Source organism: Schistocerca serialis, chromosome 8 (genome assembly GCF_023864345.2).
Source record: "Schistocerca serialis cubense isolate TAMUIC-IGC-003099 chromosome 8, iqSchSeri2.2, whole genome shotgun sequence".
Classification (NCBI taxonomy): Eukaryota; Metazoa; Arthropoda; class Insecta; order Orthoptera; family Acrididae; genus Schistocerca; species Schistocerca serialis.
The window spans coordinates 76,847,520-76,874,820 of record NC_064645.1 but is presented as its reverse complement, the minus strand read 5'-3'; the positions used below and the strand labels follow the sequence as shown (position 1 = coordinate 76,874,820).

At 41.0% G+C, this 27,301-nt stretch overlaps 1 protein-coding gene across 2 annotated transcripts in view; it reads right to left on the bottom strand.

Moving 5' to 3' along the window:
- Window positions 1-27,301, bottom strand: part of LOC126416028 (poly [ADP-ribose] polymerase tankyrase) — a 301,772-nt gene that overhangs the window by 176,903 nt on the left and 97,568 nt on the right. For both annotated transcript variants that reach the window (XM_050083481.1, XM_050083482.1), the window contains exons 5-6: window positions 10,308-10,429; window positions 6,171-6,372 (exon numbers count right to left, since the gene is read on the bottom strand). In XM_050083481.1, the coding sequence (XP_049939438.1) occupies window positions 6,171-6,372; window positions 10,308-10,429 (324 nt within the window). The remainder of the gene's footprint in view (window positions 1-6,170; window positions 6,373-10,307; window positions 10,430-27,301) is intronic.

The following is a 27,301-nucleotide window of genomic DNA, read 5'->3' as shown; positions in this document are numbered from 1 at the left end:
TTACTCAGTTTTCATACTTTTTTTTCACTATACTTCATATTCTTCTTTATCTTCGGGTAATTGTGGTATTCCCCCCCCCCCCCCCCTCTCTCTCTCACACACACACACACACACACACACACACACACACACACACACAAAATCAACAGAAGTTTGGAATATCAGAGTGGACTACAATTTCTTATAGTACATCCGTATTATCAAAATAAATATAATTCCTCCTCCTGAAAACAAGCACAATTTTGGTCAGTTACAAAAAATCATTACAAAACAAAGCAGGATCTCTCCTAAGTGTAAATCCTGGAGAAAAAAAAAAAAAAAATTGAAAATGTTTAGCTCATGACGACGATTATTAGTCTTTAGCAGTGAGTCTGTCCTCCCCGCAAACGGACGAGGTTCTTCCACTCTGTGAGGCATGCTTGGGATGAGAGCATCAAGTTTATCTTTGAGTATGAGGTGGCACTCCTCAATGGCAGCTTCAGTGAGGTTCTGAAGTTTGTCAGGTGGTCACCTTTAACAGGTCCCACACATCCTCAAGTGCATTCATATCTGGAAACTGTGATGGCCAATGCATTCAATGTTTGTTGCATCTTTGAACATACCAAGAGACTGGTAGAGTACAGTGCAATCTGGCTTTGTCATCGACTAGCATGAAGTTGTCACCGACTTCACATCTGCAGGGCCTTACAATCACCTATAGGACCTCTTGAAGGTAACAGGGACATGTCAAATTGCCATAGATGGGAATTAGAGAGGTCAGTCATTCCATCATTATTGCTGCCCAGAACATTGCACTTTCATTTGCAAAAAGATGGACTTCTTGAACATACCACGATTCCTGGTGCCATCTAGTGCTTCTATAAACCTTGACACCTCTAGTGTCCAGTCACAAAGCAACCCTGGTCTTGGCGGCAAACGTGACATTACTCCATTCTGCAATGGTCCAATGTTGATGTGCAAGAGCCCAGGTTCTTCGATTGCGTCACTTCCTTTGGTTCAGTGTAAAACTTCTAAATGGCCATCTTGAATGAAGACCACCATGATGCAATCTTCTATGCAGTGATTGGTCTGAGATACGAATCCCTGTTGCCCAGGAAAAGTCATTTCCAATGTATCTGGCAGTTGATGTTGGGCACCTGCGAGCTGACAGTTGGAGGGAATGACCCTGCATTGGTGCTGTCACACAAGGACGACCTCTGCGAGCTCTATCATTCACGTTTCCCGTCTCTCTCTGTACTTTCTCAACACCTTAAGACACACCACTGTGAGTGACATGTAACCGATCGGCAACATCTCTCTGTGTATGACGCATTGAAAGTAAAGCCATGATCGGCCTCTATCAAAGTGTTGTATGTGTCTATGTGGCATGTTACTGCAGCGCTGAATACGAACTGAAAGAAGCTGTTGCTGATACTGGTCTGCTCATGCTGTACCACTGCGGTAGCGGTACATTTACATGACTGGGAAATGGCCACAAAGCATGCCAGTAGTAAACACTGTTCAGTATATGGACTAACTGGATAATGCATGAAATGCAAAGGTCAATGAGACCTCTAGTATCATAGACTAAATTTTATGATAGTATTCCAAACTTATCTTAAGCAGTGTATTCTTTATCCTCCACTATGGGTTCTTGCTCCTTTCATCTCCACCAATACAGAAAAATTTATCTTATCCCTAGCCAGAACCCAGTTGTTCATACTATTCCAGCGTTGTTGCCTAGCTCATGGAATCTCCCAAAATGACCTGACTCTTAAACTACCCATCTCTGTCTGCACCCCGCCCTGCCACATAGCAATCCATCTGTTTAAATTCCATGAGTCTATCACCCTCACTGAACAACTACTGCTCCACCCACACAGCCCTCCTGCTCTGCAATCCCAAATTCCTGCATTCCATCTCTCAGATACAACCCTTGCCCTCCAGGGACTAGGGCAGCATGCACATCACCTCAAAAAATTGTCCAAGCTATTCATCTCACATTCCTATCTTGGACTAACATTAACCACCACCACTACAAGAGCCTCCCATCCTCTGCATCCTCTCATAGTCGCCAAACCCTATCTTACAGACACACTGCATTTGCACATCCTCAGAATCCCTCCTGCCACCTATAGAACCCAGAGACTAGACAGGCCCACACCCTGTAGTCAAAGGCCACAGCTCCACAGAAGTAGCAGTCCTTTCCAAAGGCCTTATCTTTTGCCCCATTCCCATATTAAATCATGCTGGACATGACCACAAGCTCCTCTCTTTCTCATAGTCCCCACAGTGGAAAAACGTTTGCCACTAACCCTACATTTCGGACTTTCTATCTAAAAACCAGTATGAACCTGGCCTTAATCAATTTATTTCATCTAAATATGATCTATCCCCATTGCCCACAAATATCAACCCATGTTCACTTTCCAGAATTTCCTAACCTCTAACCTTGCCTTGTCATCTTTCCTCAAATCCCTAGCAAGGGCACCAACCACAACTCTGCACAAATAATTGCAATCTACCACCTAAAAACAGATCAAGCTAATCGTACCTGCCAACAAAGGCTCCACAACTGTGGTTATGAAATGCAGGGATTAGCTGGTAGAGGGACTCAGCCAGTTGTCAGATACGTCCATTTGTAACCCATGCCACAGTAAGCCCTTTCCAGAAATCTGGCAGCATATTCAGTCCAACTTCAAATCCCTAGGCCCGTCCCAGAGCCCTGTGTCTACCTCCATTCTCACCCCCAACACTCCCTGCACTCCTACCTTCCACATGCTTTCTGAAGCACACAAACCCAACCACCCCAGAAACTCATTTGTGGCTACTTACAGCACCCCCACATATGGAATTTCTGCTTTCTGGATCAACATCTTCAGCCTACACCCCATAACCTACACTCCTATATAAAGACACTAACCACTTCCTCAAATGACTCTCTACAGTTTCCGTCCCTTTGGAGCATGGCGCCCTACTCATCCCTATCAATACCACCTTCATCTACAGCAACCTCCTCAATGACCACAGCCTGCTATTGAACGCTCGTTTTCTGACTCCAAACTTATAACCTCCATCCTCGATGCCATGACCAACTACATCCTCACCCACAATCACTTCTCCTTTGAAGGCATTATCTGCAGTACATCCATGGGAACCCACATGGCACCGTTCTATGCCAATCTATTCATGGGTCATCTCAAAGAATACTTCCAGCTATCAGAATCCCCACCTAGTCCAGAAATACGTCTCTCATTATATGAATGCATGGTGTCTGTTCTTTCAGACGTGACTGAAAGGAAAGACACCACGCAGAATCTACAGCTTTGAAACATTAAATGTAAATTGAAGGGATCTTCTGTCAGCTGCAGTGGGACATTACGCAGAATCAGAAGCAACGAGTGAATATGTGTACCAGACCAGGATTCGAAGCCGGAATCTCCTACTTAGTAGGCAGGCGGGTTAACCACTGCATCATCCAGGACACAGCATCACTGCAAATGCGCGGACTATCCTGGCATGCCTCACGGTTGATCCACATTCCCACTGAACACCACCTATCTGCAGTCCCTGTCCATTGACTCCATGTTCGCTACTCTGAGATTCCCACAGGAGACTGGACGTATTTCGCATTGGCACTGAAGAAGGTGGACCCAATGCCTGGCTGACCGTATCAATTATATGAATGCACACAGTCTGTTCTTTCGAACATGTCCCAGATGGCAAATTAGGTAATGAACTTACCTGGTAAGCAGGAGATCCCAGGTTTGAATCCCAGTCTGTTATACATTTTCTCTCATTGTTGCTGATTCCTCTTAATGTTCCGCTGGAGTTGGTAGCAGTGATCCCCTCCAATTCACATTTAATGTTCCACAGCTGCAGATTCTGTGCGGTGTCTGTTCTTTTGGACACGTCCAAAAGAGCAGACAGCACGCACTCATACAACTGATACGCCTAGCTGGGCAATGGATTCACCTTCTTCAGTGCAGATGCACAAATATGTCCAACCTCCTGTGGGAATCGCAGAGTAGCAAACATGGAGTCAATGGACAGGGAATGACTGACAGGTGGCATTCGTTGGGAATGTGAGTCAGCCATGATGCACGCCGAAATAATCTGCACATCTGCGATAATGATGTGTTCTGGATGGCGCAGTGGTTAACGAACCTGCCTAGTAAGCAGGAGATCCTGGGTTCAAATTCCTGTTTGATACACTTTCCACATGTCGCCGCTGAGTCTGTGTAACGTCCCACTGCAGCTGACAGCTGTGTTCCCCTTCAATTTACATTTAAGGTCTCTCATGCCTAGGCTCCCTAGCCACCAACCATGCACCATATACCCAATGTTGGGCCACATAGTAGCACCCCTCCTCAGGACTCTGTACCACCCAGCATTTGAATCATAGTCTCCACCAGCATTCCGACAAACTCTCGTCATGGCTTGAAATGAGGGATATCATTCCCACTTCTCTCATTGTGGTTTTGCACTGTCCACACACATTCTTGTCCCCCCCTCCCCCCCCCCCCCCATCTGAACCCCCATTACTCATTCTGGCAATGGTTGTTGCTTGCTTCGGATGTGGTTGCAGCTGGCCCTAGCATCCAGTGACGTGTGGATGAGCTGTGCATGTGTTTTGTTTTGTACATATCTGATAAGGGACTTAGTCCCTTAGCTAATAATACCTAGAAGTCTTTATCAATGTGTCTGTCTGCTCACTCAACATCTCCTCTATGTGGTGAATAGTGGTCTACCCTTTCCATATTATTTTTAAAAAATATAGATTTGCACTCATCACATACAGGAGGTGCTGAATGGTGGCAGGCAACCACACACTGTTATTCCAATCTGGATTTTCCATTGTATGAGTATACAGTAGGTCTGTTAAATAAAACTAATAAGCAATAATATTTGAAGAAGTAAACTATAGCCATTGTGATTTCTACTAATGGGATAGCAAAACTAACCACAGACAAAACACATTGTTCCATAAAATTGTGTGTGAACTGCTGGATGTCTCCAACTTGCTGCCATGATATTTCAGTGAAGAGTCTTCTTGCCATCTTGAGGTGAACACTAATGAAAATGCACTGACCTCACGTCTTTAAGACCCCACTGGCACTTCTGTGATGTATTCAGTTGGCATTGTCCACATGCTGCTTGAGTGCATGTGCTACTGCTGCTAGTCTGAGCACTGCGCCGCATGCCCTTTATGGTGAAAGCTCACCTCATCAAAAAACGGCTATCAGTGTCCCTTATTAATTTAGATGGCAGCTTTCAGTTAAACTCTGCATGGAATCCTGTCATAGAAAAACCTCCTCATAGCCAGCATTGTTCTGTAATTGTACGGTATGAAGAAAATTTGATATGTGTATGGCAAGTTTTCATGAGAGGGGGCATGTAGTGCAGTGCAGATTTGCAACAGAATTGCATGTGCTTAAGTTGCATATGCACGACGTGAGCTGGATAAACCATGCACATGATGGCAGGATCTTAAATACATGAGCTCAGTGCATTTTCGTCAGTATTCACCTGAAGATGGCCAGAAACTCTGCACCGAAATATCGTGGCAGCAAGTTGCAGACATTTGGCAGTTTGCTCAAAATTTTATGGAACAGTTTTCATGCCGTTTTACAACACTCAGATGAGAAGCTAAGTTTTTACTTATTTAAAAAAATATTGTAAACCATTCATAATATTTGAACAAACATTTAGTAAATAATTATGAATGCAATATAAAACTGAATAAAAGGCATAGAAAATTCTGTATGCAATATAGAGGGCCAATTGTATTCAAATTTGTGAACCAAGAAACTTCAATCAAATTTGTTAATAGTTCAGATTTATGCAATGTTTCCCCTCTCACCCCACATTTATAATGAATAATCACTGTTTCTCCTAAGTTTGAATTAAGATAAATAATAAATCATATGTGCACTACTAAACAGCTTTTTATTAATAAAATTACTGTCTTATGAGGAAAACACATAGCATAGAATTATGAGCCCTTTACATACTGTCAGAAGAATTAGACTCTGTGCACATTGCGACATACGTAGTGTTAGACCACACTTTCATGTGATTTTTACTATAAGCTTCTCTGTCATTGGAAAATTAACACAGTATCTTCTTACAACAAACAGTTTTTAATAAATGTGTTCTTATTCCTTTAACTGAAGAGTTCAACTAAATACCTGTCTGTCCTAATCCATCGACGGCATTAATTTTTGCTCCATGGCTTAGCAGTGCGCCTAATACATCATAATGTGAGTTGTCAGCTGCTATATGCAATGGAGTAAGAAAGTCTTTATTCTTTTCATTCAGATGAGCTCCTTTCCGAATAAGTGTCTCCATGACTTGCTTTCTTTTAGGATAAGGTGAAGCAACAGCACAATGCTGTGAAAGAAAGAGAGAGAGGTATAATTGTAGCTCATGGGAATAAAAATAAAAAGAGTACGTACACACACACACACACACACACACACACACTTAAGTTTTATAGCAGCTCTAAGAATTTTCAATCTGAAATTATAATAAAAGATGATCTGTATCACAATGGGTAGCAATCACACATTCTCCATCTTACAACCAAGGACTTAGACCTTATTTAACTGAAGTTTGTACCCCACTTTTGTATTCTTTCAGAATATAAACAATCCTAACCATTCAAGTGCTTATAGTTGCTGGTTTCAATATGCTCCCAAATCTGCTTCTAATTTGCTGTCATTACCAATTAATTTTACACTTGCTACATTAATCCTAACAATACTAACACATTTTGAATGATATATATTACCAAGGAGAGAGGGTACTTCAACCTAAACTATTTGGGTTTAAAGTTTCACTGTAAAATTTAAAACATTTATGTAGTCTGGAAGAAGACATCATCACACACAATAAATTTTTTTTTTCATATTTTTAAATTACACTAAAAACAATAACAACAAAATGCACCACAAAGAAATTATTTGAATGGGATGGAAATCGGTAGATGTGATGTACTTGTACACACAAGCAAATGATTACTATCAGAGAAAATCATAAAGTTGTTGGATATCTTCCTGAGAGGAGCTGTGACAAATCCCAAGCTGATTGGAGGGCCCTGCCCCTAATGCTCCAAATGTTCTGAATGGAACAGAGATCCGGTGACCTTGCTGGCCAAGGTACGTTTCTCAAGCAGGAAAACGAGCAGTAGTACCTCTCATTGTGTGCACGCAGGTATTATTGCTAAAACATATGCTCAGGATAGCTTGCCCTGAAGGGCAACAAAAAGGGGCAAAGAATACTGTTGATGTATCACTGTTCTGCAAGGGTGCTGCGTATGGTGACCGAAGGAGTCCTGCTATGTAATGAAAGGGCACCCCAGACTATCGCCCCTGGTTATAAGACTATATGGCGTGCGACAGTCAGGGATGTCAACTACCATTGACTTCTGAACACCAACAAGCCCATTTAAACTGGTGTTGGGCATATAGGGCCTGGAATTTCACTGATTGGAGTTGAAATGTCTTCAGTGATGAATCTCGCTTCAAACTGACCGATGACCAGGGAAGATGCATTTGGAGATGCACCGGACAGCAGTGATATGCCAACCTGACTGTTGCTGCCACATGGCCCGACAGCCTAGAGTGATGGTCTCAGGTGCCATTTCATTTATAGCAGGACCTCTTCAGTTGTCATCCACAGCACCCACACGGCACAGCGGTACATCGACCATATTCTACACCCCTTCTTGTTCCACTTCGCAGAAGCCATCCTGGACTTACATTTCAGCAAGATGCCTGCCCACACATCATGACAGTTTCTACTGCTCGTCTTTATGCTTGTCAAGCCCTACATTGGCCAGCAGGGTCACCAGGTCTCTCACCAACAAAGAACATATGGAGCATTATGGGCAGGACTCTTCAACCAGCTTGGGATTTTGACGATCTAACACACCAATTGGACAGAATTTGGCACAATATCACTCAGGAGAACATCCGACAACTCTATCAATCTATGCCAAGCCAAAAGGCTACTTGCATAAAGGCCAGAGATGAATCAGTGCCTTACTGACTTGCTCAATTTGTCAAGCTCTTTCTCTTGAATGAATCCCCTAATTTTTCTGAAATTATAATCCTTTGTCTGTCTGTATAGATACATCACATCAACCGATTTCCGTCCCATTTGGATAATTCCTTCACAATGCATTATTGTTTTTTGTCTTGGAGTGTATAAAGCATCTGGCCTCAAGCTTCATTAGTGATTGCCCGTACCCATCTAGCCCCTTCCCTGTTCTGATTCCAGCACTACACAGCCCTCTAATCCACCAACACACCCAGTATTTTTTACTTCTCTTCTTTTCTGCTACTTCCCCCCCCCCCCATCCCCCCCTCTACCCACCGACTAACCTCCTGACTGCACCTAGCTGCCTTTACTATACCCACCCCTACCCTGCTATCCCTCCCCCATCCTGCACCAGCCTCCTCCTTACCCCTACCTGGTTACCATGTGGTGTTGTTTGTAGTTTGGCTTTAGCTGCCAGAGACTGTGGTCCTGTTTGTTTGTGTGTGTGTGTGTGTGTGTGTGTGTGTGTGTGTGTGTGTGTGTGTGTGTGTGTGAATTTTCAATAAAGGCTTTGTTGGCCGAAAGCTCATTTTGTGGTCTTTTTCTTGTGCCTATCTACGAGTCACGCAGTTGAAATATCGTGCAGGAAAGCCGCGAATAACCGGCAGAAACCCAATTTATCAACATGACTATCATTTTCATAATATTGATAGATTCAATTCTAAATTTTCCATTGTTTGACTAAATCACAGTATTTTTAAAAGGTTCGCATAAAATCCCCCCACCCCCTCCCCCCGTATTATGATGAGTAATCTTTGTATCAAAGACATTAACGACTTGTGAAATGTTTGAAGTCTTTACCATACACACTGCTAATACTCATTGACCCCCTCCCTCCCGACCTTCTTATGCCATCCTTTATAGCTTTGATAAGTTGCAAGTATTTCCTTTAGCTGAACTCTTAAGATATTGGAGAATGTCTTAAATTCATTTTCTCTGATAAAATCCTTTTTCAAAAAAAGGATGACAGCACATTTGCGTGAATTCATAGGCACTGTACACCTGTAACCCTGCTTTTTAACGCGGGACTGATCTTGGGGGAGAGCAAAATATTAAGGTTCCTCTGCCTCATGAGCTTGCAAGCTTTCAAACAATCAAAGAGCAGGAGTTGGGGCATTGGTGGCAGAGAGTGCTGAAGGGAGGCAAGGAGATGGTGGAGGGGATGGGGACGTGTTGATGGGGAGGGGGAGAGGTGGAGATGGAGGGTGGGAGATGAAGGGAAGGAGATGAAGGGAAGGAGGGAGGGAGGGAGGGGAGGGAGGGAGGGAGGGCACGAGTATGTGTACTGGTACAGACTGTCCTACCAATTCTTACCAGAATTCCTAACATCTTATTCTACTGAACATTGCCAAAGGTTTTGTCTGTTGCCACAAATGTTTTAAATGTATGCTGGTTTTCATTTATTGCCCCTTTTACCGCTGAAAATTTGATCAGAATTAGTTTTCTATACTTTCCATTTCTAGAAATCAAACCACTCATCAAACCGCTCACTGGCCCTTGTTCTATCAAAACTTTGCTTCTATCCTCCATTTTTAAAATGTTGTTCTTATCTATAATTGTGAAGCATCAGATGTCATAAAGACGATGCAATAATTCCAACATTTACCTGTCTGTGTTTCCTTCAGTATTACAGACAACATTTTTCCATAAATGGAATTTGTTGTGTATCTCATATATTTTACTCAAAGCAGAAACCATTAACTTCCTTTATTGCCCAGAAATTATTAAAATTCTAAAGAGATATTGGTTTTGTTTGGATTTAAAATTTTCACTGTTCTGTCCAACTCAGACTGCAGCACTCTGACCATGATACTGACTACACTTCATGTGGCCATATACAGCATGAGGCCACATCACAGAACAATCAATATACACGGAGCAGGAGCATATTCCTATTCATACCATCTACTTTGGTTATTTAGCACTGTTTGGCATTGATAATATTTAATCTGACACATAACTAGCAGAAACCATATCAAATACCCAACTACGTAATAGTGTGCTATTCCCCCCCCCCCCCCCCCCCCTCCATATTTCATTTCACAGAATGTGTACCACACAAATAATTGTGATTATATGTTTTTAACTGCTTTTGTGCTTTCTAATATGTTGCACATCATAGCACTTTTATTCTGTGCTTCAACGATGTTGTAATTATATAAACACAGGTTATTAATAAGATCTGAAACGGAGCCATGATGAATAAACAAACAGAAAATACTTACAAGAGGTGTATCACCAGTGTAAGGATGTTTGAAGTTGACAACATCTGGACTTAAATACTTCTTCACCTTAGCTGGGTCTGCTTGCCTCGCTGCTTCTAGTAAGCAATGACCTTTAAACTCATCTGAAATGGAATAAATGTAAATACACTGCTGAAACAATCCATTGACATTAAATGCTACAACAAAATATTAAGACACCACTGTAAATAAACAGTTTTCCCCCCATTGTTCAAAAATTCAATGAATGAGGTATGAGAGTACGGGTAGGAGCGAGCGATGGAGGGAGAGAAAGTGTGTATGAGTTGTTGCACTGGACCGTGTGTGTTTGTGGTGAAATGTGAGATTCTTAGGAATAACATGTTCCACTTTTTTCCTCTTAGGCTGATGACAGTTGTTCGTGAAAAGTGAAAACTTAGTTTAGGTAGTTGTTAAGTGCGGAACATCCTACTGTGCACACCCTCATTTTACATATGTGCAGATGAACTGTACGTCTTGTCAGCTCCAGAAATTGGCAAGGTGGATGGCGAATAAACCTGCTATGGCCCAGTGATTGTTCTTCGAATGTCATAGTTTGGCAGTGCCTTGCAGGTCAAGCAGCAAAAAGATGCATACAAGAATGTAAACAGTAATAAACAAGCAAAGAATAATGATAAGAAATGCCACTCTCAATTGCAAATGTCAAAGCAAGACATATGTTTGTAACTGTAATGGGCTACAAAGTAAAAGTGATCTGTTCACTCATCACTGCAATTGAAGCTGTATACAATGGGTGTAAAATACAAAAGAGTTACCGCTAAGCTGTTTACGTCACTTAGTAGCTAGGTCAGACTGGAGTTCTCTTCCAGACCAGCTCGTTTTAACAAGGTGAAGAAGTCAAATCGTATGGTTCTGCAACACTGCATAGTAGGACCACGAAAGTAATTAACTTCACGAACGGCAACTGGAAGTCACTTATGGGGTGAAGTTGACAATGTAAATGCATCAGGATGACAGATCATACACGGAGTACAATTTGTGTGTGCGCATGCGAGTGTGTGCGCGCACGTGTGTACGCACTCACACAAGCACGCACGTGCTGAGTGGGGAAGAAAAGGATTAGGTTAACTAGGAAACTTTAAGATTTGTATAACAAACTTATAAGTAAATAGCAAACACGAAAACATGAGGATAAATGCTGTAACTGTTAACTGCAGCACAGTTGATAACCAATTGTAATGATCATTCATGGCCAGAAAATACAATATCTGCTTTTTACAATAGTTACACATTTACTGCTATATGTAATACCAGCAGATTCAATACTGTGGTAATAGACTGATTTAAGCTACAGCATTTCAATAAGTGGGTTCTAGTCTCTTTTTTTAACTGAATCATATTGAGCATTAAGCAACCGCAAATTCTGAGTACTGGCATATCACAAAAATCATTACAATGGGTTAACTTTCTTCAACTGTTTCTCCAGATTACACAACATGTTTCCAAAGCTTTTACTTCCAGACACACGCGCATGTGCGCGCGCGCGCACACACACACACACACACACACACACAATAATAATAATAACTTGTTTCAGTGTTTTGGAAAATTTGACCCACTAAGGAAGTGAAAAAGGGGATGAAAAGTTTTATGAAATTATTTTGTTATGAAAGTAATTATGAAAATTTGTATTTGGCTTCTCTGTTGGAAATAAAAAAAAAAAAAAAAGTATGTGTTTCACTGTTTTTGGACAGTCAAACCTAAGGGGGTAAAATGGGATGAAAACAGTACAGAAAATATTTTGTTATATTAAAAAAATTTTACAGCAATAACAATTGGTATTTCATTTTATCAGTTAGATATAAAGAAATGTGTAAGGGTTGAAAGTTTCTACGGAAATATTACTACAAGGATGCAAAAGGCATGATTAACAAAAACTTTGGACTCCAGCTACCAGAATTGCTTTTTGGTCAGAAGTACAAGGTGATTACAATTAAAATTAAACTTTCAAAACACTGTAGAAATAACACTACTAGTCAGAATGACATCAAATTGCAACATAATATTATCAGAAAAGGGTGATAACGTATGGCAGAAGAAAAAACATGAGTGAAAATTGAACAATAGATGGTGCTGTATGTGTCAGAATACATAAATGAGAACACCTGGCATGTGCGCGACTCATTGAAGTTGGTAAAAACAAGCTGGGTACACTGCTTTTCCTCCTTTCACATCTGCGACGTTTGCCATGACTGACTCAATGAAGGGACCATGCTCTGCTTGTAAAGCTGTATTACAAGAATGATGACTGTGCACACGTCACTCTGCAGAACTTCCAAACACTGAAGGGTTTAAAAAAAAGGCGTTGGTCCAATGACTGCCATGGGTCTGGAGAAAATTATTTGGAAATCTGAAAAGACGGGTCCTTTTGGTGTGCGACACGGTAGAGGAAGGAAATGAATTGATTTGACACCGGTGGACGCAGCGGCCACAGCAATGCAGGAGTACACGAGTGGCAGTATGCAAATGTGTAGCGCATGGAGAATTGCCCGAACACTGGACAGAGCCATGAGCCTGGTGCGTAAGATCCTATGAAACATCCTTCTTTGCTATCCATTCAAAATTACCCATGTGCACGAGTTGCTTCCTGTTGACCTGCCAGCAAGAGAGACCCTAGCCTTAGAATTTCTTACTCACATGGAAGTGGACAATGATTGGCCGTGGAAGATTTTGTGGACAGACACAGCCCACTTCCATCTGACAGGATATGGCCAATACACAGAACTGTCGAATATGGGCAACAGAAAATCCACACGCAAATCAACCAGTACCACTTCATCCCAAGAAGGTCACTGTGTGGTGCGGGTTTACAGCATCATTTATTGTAGGGCCATATTTTTTCGAAGACAGGTGCTTCCGGTCCTGTTACCTGTACCGTCACTGGTAAGTGCTATGAGTGTCTCTTGTGCAACCACGTCATTCCAGCTCTCCAACAGCATGGATGTGATCATTTTTATGCAAGATGGCACACCTCCAAACACTGCAAAGCTGCTGAAGCGCCATTTTGTAAATGCTAGAATTATCAGCCGCCATTTCCCTACAGCCTGGCCATCCCGATCACCTGATCCTAATCTGTGTGGTTTCTGGCTGTGGGGCTATCTGAAAGATGTTGTGTTCAGTGTTCAGACTGCAAACTTAGCTGCACTGAACGCATGCACTGCGTGACCCCGGAAACACTTCAATCAGTTGTGGAACATGCTGTTACTCAATTTCAATTTGTTGCAGAAAGCGGTGGACAGTATACTGAACATGTTTTCTGCCAGTCACATTGAAATTAATAATCCGATTTAATTTTGATTGATGCTTTTTATGTGGTTTTTGGCGTCAGGAAAATTAAAAACCAATGTGAGTGATGGTTTTTATGCGGTTTTTGGCCTCAGGACAATTAAAAACTGATTTTTTCCATCTGATGTGATATGACCTTGCTGTGGTGGATGGACTTACGTAACTAACAGTATCACACCTGTACACCAACACACACTGAGTAGTACAGTGTTTTTAACGTCAACCGTACACCTTAGGCCATTGTTGTATGATTCATTTGTCACTTGTCGTCGACCACTATTAAAATACAATGCTTACAGTGCCATCTATTTCTACATTTTGTAACTATTTACTTTTCTTCCCCCTTCCTCGATAATATTCCGTTGCAATCTGACGTCATTCTGACCAGTGGTGTTATTTCTACAGCGGTTTCAAAGTTTAACTTATATTATAATCACCCTGTACATTCGGAAAAGATCATGCTTCTATGGTCTTAATTAGTGTGAAAAGTTTAAAAGGTACTCAATTTGTTAACGTAAAAATTCGAATAAAAAAGATTAAATCCGTGCAGACAATTCAGCCTATGTGAGCGAAGAAGAGCAGGCGCTAAGGTAGTCGAAAAATAATATGAAATTATTAATGCCTCATCTCATTAAGGAAACAAAATTGGGGTCTTGATTTACAGACACCATATGTGTAAAACACTGATGCTATGAAAACCAGTTTAAACTGGGTTAGAAAAATCCATTTATGTCAAACATATAAACACAACAGAAAAAATGGTTTTTGAAATTGGGTTTTTGTCTTCCAGAAGTTGTGTCGCATGTAAATGTGATGATTCAGAAGTTTCTGATATCTGCAAGGACAAATGCAGATAAATATGGTGTTCCAACTTCCTTACAGTGTCACCCAAGGCAAACTGCTATCTCATTCTGGAGCAATTTTTCTGTAGAATAGCGTGGCACATTAAACTGTATCTTCCATATGATGGCCTTATTTTGATTCTGTGTACTGGGACGTTACGCGAGTCTGCAAGTGTCATTCACTCTGTGATAGCGAATAACATGCAGCAGGGTTCAAGGTCAAATACCTGAACCACCTCACTGAGTATAAGGACACGACTCATTATCAGTGGGCTAGTTAATAATGAAACAGCATCCTTTAAGTTACATTGCAATCTTTTTGTTCTACCAAAGGTATGATTTGTTTCTTAAATATTTTTATTTATTTATTTATTTATTTATTTATTTTTTACAGAATTTGGTCAATTCTAGACTGCTTAAACAGCATGCAATCCTTTTTGTCTGATCTTCCTTGAACTAAATCATGCGTTGGCAGGTGGCCTATCTGATCATTTGACATCAATGTCCTAGGTTGCATTTTTAGCTGTTGGATATGAAATTTTACAGTACTGGTCAGCATGGTGAAATTTTCCCTGCTCTATATGGAATCTTCTGTGATGTTAAGTCTTCTCAAATCCTTTCTTTTGTCTTCCAGCCAGTCTGCACAGTTTTTTTAATTTGAAAAGGAAACTGAAAATTTCCTTGGTTAAGCTGTTGTCATTCACTCTATAAATATTATTGTAAAACTTTAATCTCCTCTTCCTCGTTGTGTCTGTGATTGTGTCATTATTTAAATTTTCATTTCTCCTCTTCACCCAGTTGTAATCCTTATTTTTTACTTGTCCTTAAATTTTTCTAAACAGTTTCCTTACTTTCTTTTCTAGTTGTTCTTGTTTAGCTCTTTTATTCAGTGTAATACATTCAGATCTGTGTAGAGCTTCTAGTTCAATTAATGCTGCATAGAGTAAGTTATTTTCTGGGATTATATTCATGTAGTCTCTGTTTTGGCTGAGTTTGTATGCTATTTTCTTTTTCTTTAGTCTTTCTTTATTTGTGGTGTTATCTAATCCATTCGAATGTATCCCTTCTTCCAAATACTTAAACATATCAACTCTTTTAATGTTGTGTCTGTAGATATTTTTCTCTATTGTCGTTATGTTCAGTGCATTATATTTTTCCGTACGATATTTGTAATCTGGTTTCGCTGTGTACTACTTTGTACACAGCAGTAAGGACAGATGGGCTACAGAGTGGTGCAGCAGCTGTCCTCGTAGCATAGCTGGACACGAGCAGAAATGATTAGCAAACATATAAATACAATGAACAGAAGTTTTACTTAACTTATAGCTTTCTCCAAGTGTTGCGAAGAAACTTTACAAAAGAACAAATGGTAATAAAATCTAGTTATTACAAGAAGCAAACTAAATAGGATTGCGCACTGTGAGGCTTCTGCTACTAATGCTTGAGTGAACTGCTGAAGGCTGACTAAGACTGTAGACTGTCGAAAGCTGTGACTGAGAATGGGATGTGAAGCTGCCACCAACCATCCTATATCATAGTGGCAGAAGGTGCTCATAGTCAGAGCCGCTGAAGGTATGACTCAGTATCATTGTATCCACTGGGTACCCACATGACCGCTATCAGCGTCTGTCGGAAACATGTTTTTGTTGCTAATTGTGAGTCGCCAGGGGGGTTGGTAAAGACGTATGATACCATAGGTTTTGGCTACAATTTTGTGAAGTATTTCTGTCCCTATCTTTGTGCCTTCTTTGTCATTAGAAATTGTTGGAATATTGTCGGCAAAAGCCAGACGTTTCACTTTCATCCTTCCTCTTCCTTGTTTCGGAAAGACTCCTTCAATATTTCTCTCTTCCTAATCTCTATCTCAATCTCTCTCGATTCTGTCTAATACCCAAGTGGAGAAAACTGGTGTGAACCCACCGTCCTGCCTAACTCCTGTGTCAATTCTGAAGGGTTCAGAAACTTCTCCTAGCAATGCAACATTTGAAGTGGTGTGTGTGTGTGTGTGTGTGTGTGTGTGTGTGTGTGTGTGTGTGTGTGTGGGGGCGCGCGCGCGCGCGCATGCGCCTGCATGACTAAATGTCTGGTAGTTTTGTCAAAGCCTGCTTCTTAAAGTGTTAGGAATTCTGTCTGTCTATGGAATCATAGCTTTTTAAGTCAATGAAGGCAACATCTGTGTTAAGGTTCAGTAATGTTCTGAGCGTGACGATTGCTTTAAAGTTAAAATTTGCACCGGGCAAGATCTATTCCTTTGAACCCTGCCAGACATTCACCAATTGTGTGTTCTGCTTGAACTCTTACTTTTGTCAGTAGAGATTTGGATGTAATTTTATAGGTGACTGGAAGTAGAGATATGCCTCATTGGTGTCTGCCCTGTCTCCCTTCTTATGTAGCAGATGAATTATGGCCTGTTTCCAATCATCCAATATTCTTCTTTTCTCCAGGAATCTTCGACAACATCAAATGGTCTCCACTGCGCACTTCCCTTCCAGTGTCCACATCTCAACTCTTATCCCATCTGGCACCCAGTTGGCCAAGGTGGTGGGTTTTCTGTAGAGGTTGTCAGAAAATTAGTCGTCCTATTTGTTTCTCAAAGTTTAGAACATTCTTGAAGTATTTTGCTAGTAACTTGCAGTTCTCTTTGTTGATGGTAATTAATTTTCCCTTTTGAATCTTTGCAGTAAAGGCTCATCAATGTGTACTCTGTTATTTCTTCTTTCAAAACTTTGTTAAAGTCCCTAGTGTTGTACTGTCTGACATTTGTATCTTCTTTCCCGAGTTTTTTTTGTTTTTTCTTTTCTTTTCTTTTTTTTTTTTTTTTTTTTTGTCATATTTCCATTTCTCTGCTCTAAAAATTTTTGACATCAGCTTTCTGATCTCAATGAATGTGTTCCAGTAGCTTTCCTTTTTTGCAGGAGTTCCATTTTTCTGAACTGTTAGTCCACATTCTAGCACTTTGTCACATATCTTGTCGCAGCACCTACATTTCTTCCTCCTTGGTTGTTGTTCTTGTTCTTTCACAATTTCTATCATTGCTTCTCTATTGTCATCACAATTTCGCAACTCCTTTGTGTGAAGTTTTTAACGAATTCATTTCTGTTGTCAGACATATTCAGCTGATATGTGCGCTGAAGTCAGCTATGAATAGTTTTATCTGGTGCTTTGGTATTTTTGATGTCACATTTTCTAGTGTTCATCACAACTGTTTGACTTTATCTGGATTTTTTCTTACTGTTGGTATGTATGTCTGGATTTATGATGCTATAGCCGTTGCTCACTGATCTAAGCAAGAGAAGCGATATTCACTCTGATGGGGATGTGAAATTCGTTACAGATTCTGTTAGATTCCATCTAATCACGAAAGCTGTTCCATGCATTGTGACTTTTTATTTATTCTTTATGGTTGGGTCCCCTTTATAAACCCTGTAACCCTCTAACTCAAATGCGTTCTCATCTCAATGTCCAGCTTCCAACATGATAGTAAGAGTACTGCATCTGTTTAATACAACTGTCAATTGTATAAGGTTTCCTTGTCTTTAGTAAAGTGTTGATGTCCAATGTGGCTAGCATGTTTTTTCTTAGACCTTTTGCCAGAAATTCTAGGAAGCACCAATTTTTTCTTATATGATGGTCTAGGCTCTCCAGAATCTGATAGCCTAGATGCATCACTGTTCCAGGATTGTTTAGCTCCTGGAGTATAATCATGCCTTGGCTGGAAGTAAATTTGGAAGGGGTGTTAACACCCTTGTGGGAGGTTACATCTATGATTAAATTGCCAGATGGATTCTTAAATTTATAATTCTAAATTAGTAATGTTTCAGTGTAATAAAAATAGTATTTTTTAAATAAAATAAAATTTTGAAAATATGTGAACTTGTATAAAAAACGAAACTTTTTGAAATTAAAATTCTTAAATACAATAATGTAAAGATATCACACAAATGAATAATAAGATTACACAAATTTACATTACAATACACATCCAAATGTTACACTGAACAAACTTAATTTCACTGGTGAACCAAAACATATTGACCACCGCACACCATGAGACTGGATGATGACTGGTGCCACAGTATCATTCCAGTATCCCAACGATGATGAGGAGCAAATGGGGAAACTGTTAAATTATGAGCATGTACCTGGGACTGAGCATCCAAAAAAGGCAAATCTGGTTTGCTGCTCAAACGCTAGGTCATGCGAGCCTATTAAAATCGGTTAAAGGGCAGAGGAACCATGAGTAGGCGAAAAGCTGTTAGACGTCCACATCTCAGCACAGAACGTGGAGGTCGGAGCTTTACCTCCTCTGCAAAGCAGGATAGATGGTGATCCGAAAACAGAGTGCAAAGGTGGTGTGGGCACAGATTTTTCAGAGCGCAACGTTCAGTGAATATTGTTGAAGATGGGGCTCGGTGTTCCCGTGATCGCTCAATGTAATCTTCAATTATGATTGCGGTGCATATGGTATCACTGAGACTGCACAGTGGAGCAATGGAAACATGTCACCTGGTAGGCTGAATCACATTTCTTGTTACACTAGGTCAATGGTCGTGTCCAGATATTCAATCATTCCTCGAAACCCCCACCATGCCACATATGCATGTCAATAGGAGCAGTATTATGCTATGGAGGGCAATTAGCCAGGGCTTTCATAGGTTCAATGGTAGTTACACAAGGCACAATGACAGCTGTGTGTATCAGGTGATACTGTTGCGGACCACCTGTATCTCTTCATAATTGATGCCTTCCCTGATGGTGATGGCAGCCTTCAGCAGAATAACTGCCTATGCCACAAGGCCAGAATCATGCTAGATGGTAATGGAATCCTTCAGCAGAATAACTGTCAATGCCACAAGGCCAGAATCATGCTACAGTGGTTTGAGGAGCAAGACAGTGAACTCGCATTCATATCCTCGTCATCAAATTCGCCTCACCTGAACCCAATGGAGCACATTTGGGACACTACTGGGCACCAGCTCCATGGGAATAAACCACTGGCCAATAATTTTTGGGCACCCAGTGACTGTGTAGACATCTGGTGCCACATAGCTCCTGAAACGTAAAAATGCGGGTGCATGCAAGCATCTGTTGGTGATGGCTTTAAGAAATAAGAGCGTGGTCGACACACACTTTTTTTTATCATTTTTTGTCACATTTCTTTTTGGATAATGTGTGTGTATTTTTTTTTATTTTTTCTTTAATAAGTCTAAAACTGTGGCTTCTAACAAAAAATTTCCCAGTACAATACTAAACTATAATAAATTTCCTACAAAATGGTCCTGTTAATTTTTTTCTCTAGGTCTAACAGTTTCTGCATTGCAGAGGACGGAATAACTGCAGTTACTAAAAGTATTGATTTTAAGATATAAAATTAATGTTTAGCTTTAAATTAAATTAAGTGTGTTAAAAACAAATATTTACTGTGTGTACCATGTCTACGAGCAGTACAGCCATATTAAGGAATAAATTATGTTCTGGAGATGTAATAGGGTGGAGGGGGGTGCAAATGTGTGGGGTAGAAGCGCAAGGAAAGGATTGTGTTCCTGCACTTCCCTCCTTCATAGGTCTGCAAACTGAAGATTGAACAGGTGATTCTCCACTCTATGTCCCCCACTATAACACAAGAAGTAACTACAAAGTTTTTCACAAAGTTATACCGACCCTCCACAGTGCTCCATACGAAGCACTGGTGACACAGTGTGCAGAATGTCCAGGATGGAGTGTAGGTGGCAGTAAATCTAGATACATTCATGCTGGAGTAAGTTGCCTTTTCCGGAAGAACACTACAGTGCCGTGCAAGACGACTTAGAATCAATTTCCCCTTTAGCAGCGTAGAACAGTGTGCAGTGACTTACCTAGATTCTCTCTATACACATTTCTTGTGTTATTATTATTAGCAACTTATATCTGCATTCCATGTAGTGTTAACGCATTTTGCAGAAAATAAATACACTGCTGGTCATGTCTGCACACTGCACCACTAGCATAGAAGTTTGTGAAAAACCATGTAGTTGCTTCTTGTGATGTAGTGGGTAGAAATGTATGAACACAATCTGGTAGCATACCTTCCACTGCGCTTCTACCCTACACATCCTCTCTCTCCACACTGTTAAGCACCCCCCCAGTCCCCCCCGTCCCCCCTACAGGAACACAGTTTATCCCTTAATATGACTACTGCAATTACACACAGCACATATATTAAATAATTATTTTTAACACACCTAATTTTTAAGATAAACATTAATTCATACCGTAAAAACAATACTTTCAACAATCTGTGACCTTACCATCACCTACAACACTATACTTTTCATTCTAGAGAAAAATTAATAGGACCTATTTGTAGGAAGAAGCTTAATCTAGTTTAATTTTGTACTGTGAAATATTTTTGCTAGAAGTTGCAGTTTTCAAGTTATTGAAGAAGAAAATTACGAAGTGACCTTTAAATGCCCCTCACCCCAACACTCAAATCCTACTGGTCAGGATTTTTAGTATGTTGTTCATGGCACCCCCCTCTCATACAGTACAAAAATTTGTGGTGATGAAAAGAATTTTTCCTCTACTTTTTCTTTGTTGATTGGACTGCTCTACTGCGTTCTGAAGGTGGACCAAATTACTATTAACAGGTGGCTACAACAATTGGCTCATTAGAGTATACATTACTGTCCAACACATTGCTGTATCTATTCAAAAATGAAAGCCTGCACTGTAATGAGAATATATATTTGCTGCTGTCATCTGGACCAACAACAATAAGCCCATAGCACACAAAGAATCACAACTACCTGATCATGTCATGCACCAGCATCTGTTGGCAATGGCTTTAAGAAATAAGAGTGTGGTTGACACACTTTTTTATCGTTTTTGTCACATTTATTTTTGGGCAATGTAATAATTTTGGTAATCCAGACTCAATCTGATAAAGTCAATAAATGTGTCCAAATTTCTCATTTGTTGAATAATGGAAACACCAGGTAGGAACATAAACAATGTGGGAAAATATAGATTGCTACTTACCATAAAGAAGGTACAGTAAGTTGCAAAGACTCTTACGTAAATCTTTTGGCCACAGCCGTATCAGCGAAAGAGAGACACTCACCACTCATACAGAAAAGCAAGTTCACCTCATGCACACAAGCGCACCGACTCTGGCAGGTGGGACCAGAATGCAACTATCACGCAGGATACAAGAAACAATCTAGAGGGGGTGGGGAAGGGGAAGGGGAAGGGATAGTAGTGTACAGGTGGAGGTAGAGACGAACACTGTCTGACAGAGTGTGCAGGGATTAGAATGCCGACAGGTGCAGGTCAGGAGGTTGTGGGGCAGGGAAGTGGGGAAAAAAAGAGCAAAAAAGGAGAGGTTGGGGAAAGTTGAGCAGATGCGTTGGCAGAGGGTGACAAACAAACAGGCTGGGAGATGAGAATGGGGAAGAAATCATAGGACAGAGGAGGTGGAAACTGTTTGGGGGAGGGGGGCAGTATGTTACTGTAGGTTGAGGTTGGGATAATCATGGGAGCAGAGAGTGTGTTGTAAGGCCAACTACCATCTACCATCTGCACAGTTCAGAAGAGCTGGTGGTGGAGGGGAGGATGGAGGTGGCTTGGGTAGCGAAGCAGCCATATAAATCAAGCATGTTATGTTCAGCTGCATGATAGCCTACACTGCTCTTGGCCACATTTTGGTGGTGGCCATAACCTTCTGACACTGTGCCTGTTGACATTATAGTCCCTGCACACTTTGCCGGACAGCGTTCAACTCTTCCGCCACCTATACACTACTATCCCTTCACCTTCACTGACCACTTCGGATTGCTGCTTACATCACACATGCATTCTGGCCTGAGGTGGCGCAGTTGGCGGTCACATGTGCAAGATGTGTGCTTGCTTGTGTGTATGAATGGTGGGTGTTTCTCTTTCTCTGATGTAGGCTGTTGCCATAAGAATTATGTAAGTGTCTTTTAATTGTGTTGTGCCTGTCTGTAACTTAATGAGTTTCCTTTACATTAAGTAGCAATCTTTTTAGTATGCTGGACAGTTTAAACATTTACAGTTCCAAATACAGTAATCTGTTGTTCTTAACTGGCTACTATGTGACCTATATGCCTCATCAGCCAATTTCCACTCCACCAGACTTCTCTCCTCCTGCAAAATCCTGCAGTTATCTGTCCCTTGTGTTTCCTCGGATGGTATAATCCGCCAAGCCAACTTCAAACTGCGACAACATGCCAGACTCCACCTCAAAAAGATATCCTACCTTCTCCTAAACTACCTTAAGAGTGGTGTTCCACTTCCCATCCCTCTGCAGCTCCCAAAACAGCCACACTATCAACCACCAGTCCTCTCCTACAAATCAAACTTAGCCAATGTCCTTGACATCCCACAGCCACCACCCACTGCCTCCCAGACCAAGAATAACACATAATCACGAGAACCAGTCACAACACTACAGTGTCCTTAACCTTTCATCTAATTCACTCTACCCTCCTGAATTATCTATATTATCTAACAGTCTCACTTTCAGCCCTAAACCTGCATTTGACCATGCTGCTTTGGTGAAGGACCCACTTTTATTTACACATAATATCCCTTGAAAATATTACTTTGCAATCCAATCACAAAACCTTTCCAATAGAAAACCTGACACTGAACCCAGCCTTGAACAGTTGAAACCACAATCGCAACTTGATCCACCAGCACTACCTCAAAATCATCCCTTCCAAGCCTTCCAAGAATTCCTCACATCCAGCATTGCTTCATAACCCTTCCTCAGGTCCCTACAACATGACCCCAAACTGTCCTCTGCAGAACTCCAGGCTCTACGCTCCCTAAAAGCTGATAACTCCATCATTGTCCCACCAGCAGGCAAAGGATCCAGCACTGTAGTACTTGACTTAAAGGAGTATGTTAGTGAAGGCCTACGCCAGCTGTCTGATATCCCTACATACAGCATATCCTGTCAAGATCCAATCCCTGTGATTTAAATTGACCTGCTGTCCTCCTTTAAAACCTCAGGCCCCTCACAATGACTAACACCTAAATCCATAGAATTTCTCGCCCCACTCAAATCAAGCAACTCCCACTTTTTACCTTCTTCCTAACATCCACAAACACAATCATTCTGGCTGTCCTATAGTTGCTGACTTCAAACGACTCATTGAACATACCGGGTGATCAAAAAGTCAGTATTAATTTGAAAAATTAATAAACCACGGAATAATGTAGATAGAGAGGTAAAAATTGACACACATGCTTGGGATGACATGCGGTTTTATTAGAATGAAAAAAAAAAGTATTGCTAGACACATGAAAGATCTCTTGCGCACGTCTTTTGGTGATGATCGTGTGCTCAGCCGCCACTTTCATCATGCTTGGCCTCCCAGGTCCCGAGACCTCAGTCTTGGCTTTGGGGTTACCTGAAGTCGCAAGTGTATCGTGAACATCCGACATCTCTAGGGGTGCTGAAAGACAACATCCGACGCCAATGTCCCACCATAACTCTGAACATGCTTTACAGTGCTGTTCATAACATTATTCCTCGACTACAGCTATTGTTGAGGAATGATGGTGGACATATTGAGCATTTCCTGTAAAGAACATCATCTTTTCAAATTTATACTGACTTTTTGATCACCCTGTATATCTGCCTTAGTTGATCAGCATCTGCAACCCATAGTACAAAAACTTCTGTCCTACATCAAAAATACCAACCATCTCATTGATCGTCTGAAATCCATGCCCATCTCACTCCCACCACACAACTTGCTTGTCATTACTGATGCCACTTCCCTCTATAGGAACATCCCCCACGTACATGGTCTGTTTGTTGCTGAACAATTTCCTCAGTCAGTGCCCACCTGATTCCAAACCTATGACATCCTTCCTACTCACTTTAATCAACCTTATACTTACCAACAACTACTACATTTCTGAGGGGCAGACATGCAAACAGATCAGGTGTACAGCCATGGGAACCAGGATGGCTCCTTCCTATGCCAACCATTTCATGGGTCACTTGGAGGGGGCTTTCCTGGGATCCGTAAGTTTTCAGCCCCTGGTTTGCTTGAGATATATTGAAGACATTTTTACCGTATGGACTCATGGTGAGGCTGACCAGTTAAGATCCCTGGAATCTCTGAATCCTTCTCCCAATTAAATTTCACATGGTCCTATTCAGAATCCCATGTCAATCTCGTCTTTACCGGAGACCAGCTACACACTTCTGTCCACATCAAACCTACCAAAAAACAACAGTCCTTACATTTTGACGGTTGCCATCCTTACCATGTCAAACGTTCCCTCTCATACAGCATTGGCATCCGAGGCAAACGTATTTGTTCAGATGTAGACTCTTTACAGTAAAACACCACCATTTTCATCTCAGTCTTCACTGCACGTAATCACCCGCCAGTCTAGTTCAAAAGCAAATCTCCCAAGCCATCACATCCAATCCTGTTGCTGCTGATCCCTCCAAAACACAACATCAGAGCACACCACTGGTGACTCAATATTGTGTGTTAACCAGCTACTTTGACAGGGCCATGACTTCCTAAAATCAAGCCCTAAAATGAGATGCATTCTGTATGAAATTTTACCCATCGCACCTAGAATAGCTTTTTGTCGACCTCCCAATCTCCACAATATGCTTGTCAGACCCTATGCTCCTTCTGTACCCACCTCCCTACTCTGTGACTCCCACCCTGGTCTGGTGACTGTCCCCGCTGCAAGACTTGCCATATGCACCCTCCTATCACCACCTATAGCAGCCCTGTAACTGGCAAAACATACTATCACAGGGAGAGTCACCTGTGAAATGTACATGTAATATAGCAGCTGTTATGTAAACACTGTTCGGCCTTTTAAATCAGCATGACTACCACCAAATTATCAATTAGGATGAATGGGTGTAGGCAGAGAGTGTATACTGGCAACATGCAATATCCTGTTGCAGAGCATACTCTACAACATGACAATCGTGACCTCTGTGCCTGTTTCCATTCTGACACCAGTTTCTCAGAACTCTGCAGGTGGGAACTAGCACTACATCATGTCCTTGGTTCTCGCCACCCACCTGGCCCCAATTTATGTTAATTTCTTCAGTCTCAGCATTTCTTCACAGTAACTACTCTTTTATTTACTTGGTTTTAGTTTTCTACGTCTTTCATTGTCTTACCTGACTATTTTTCACCTCTGTTGTGTACAATGCACTTAGCTTTTCATTCTTACTTAACTGATGCATGATGTTTAAGCAGCAATCTCTTTCCTGCGTATTACCCTGTCTTCCACCTTTAAGTTCTCAGGGTTCCAATCTGACCTGCAACAATCAGTCTTTCCGTCTCATCCTGTGCGATAAGTTGTCCTCCTGAATGCGAGTCTATAATGCCTTTGCCATTGTTTTCAGTAGTGGAAAACATCCAATGGAGAACACCATACGTTTATTCATCAAGTTGCTTGCACTCATAAAGATGCTTCCGCATAAGAATAATTTCTTGATCTGTAAGATGGAAGAACAGACATACACTTAACCCACCCATCATTACTAGACACATCAGGGGAATGAGCAGAAGCATTTGCCAAAATCAATACATTTTTGCACATTTGGATTCCATTTTTACTTTTCTTTTTACTTTTACTTTATTCTCAGCTATCAATGATTTCAAACCGCATGAACCATCAGCATTAGCATACAAAACACCAGTGACTCATTTCTTATTTTATGTCCAGTTGCTGAACTGTCTGTCCTGGGGGACTTTTTATTGCTGGGGATGGATTTCCAAAACAAGCCAGTTTCATCCAGGCTATAGACCTATACCAAAAATAAATTTCCCTCAATGGTCTATAATTCTTCAGGAAATGATTTAACACCTGGAACATCTGCACTTAAACTTTTGCCACACTTTTCTGATAGTGATACAGTGCCTATTAATGACTATGAATAACCATCCTGAACTATCCTTGAAAACTGTCTGACCTAATTTACCTACAAATCACTCTGCTGCAACCTGCAGTTCAACTCCTCATACAGAAACTCCGATACAGTGTTGCTTGCATCAGGTGTACAGAGTACAATCAATAATAGTCAGCTTGGTCCAGTAGTAAAGTTTTGTTTTCCCAATCAGTTCACTTTGGTTTAGCACAAAATCCAAAGTTTTATTGTTAATCTTATAGATGTCGTAAAATCTGGCTTACTAATACCAAACTCTCTTTAAACCCGGGGCAGAAACACCGCCTTAGATTTTCTGAAGCACACTGAGTTTTTCTTATAAACTGAAAAATTTTTTAGTACTCCTAACACTCACCCTGGTTACTGCACTACAGTCCTGTGTGACACCTCAATATATTTTAAAACGATCACACAGAGATAGAATTTAACACAACTTGTCGTGTGGGTTTCATGAAGCAACACAACATGCTTTGAGTTTGTTGCATCCTTGTGGCGAACAATGACACATTTGTTACTTGTTATTAGCCACAGGTGAAGTGAATGGGGTGGGAAGGGCGGGGGGGGGGGGGGGGGGGGGGGGGATGGGTTCACCATTTTTACAATAAATGGGCTTAGTGCAAATGACTCCAGGCAGTAAGGCACTGTTTCACTTTGTGAAAAAAAGCCAGTCCGATTTTATTGCTAATGCCAAATTAGTGAGGTTTACTGAATTACTTCCACTGTTCAAAATAATTTTTTGACTTTCATCATCATTACATCATTTCCAAATGTAGGCATCAATCTAGTATTTTAAGAACTTTTTAAAAGTTTGTTTATAATTATGTCTCTCAATTGTAACTACTAGTATTTGCACCTTAAAGAAGGTAGCTGCCTGGGACATAGAAGTTCAG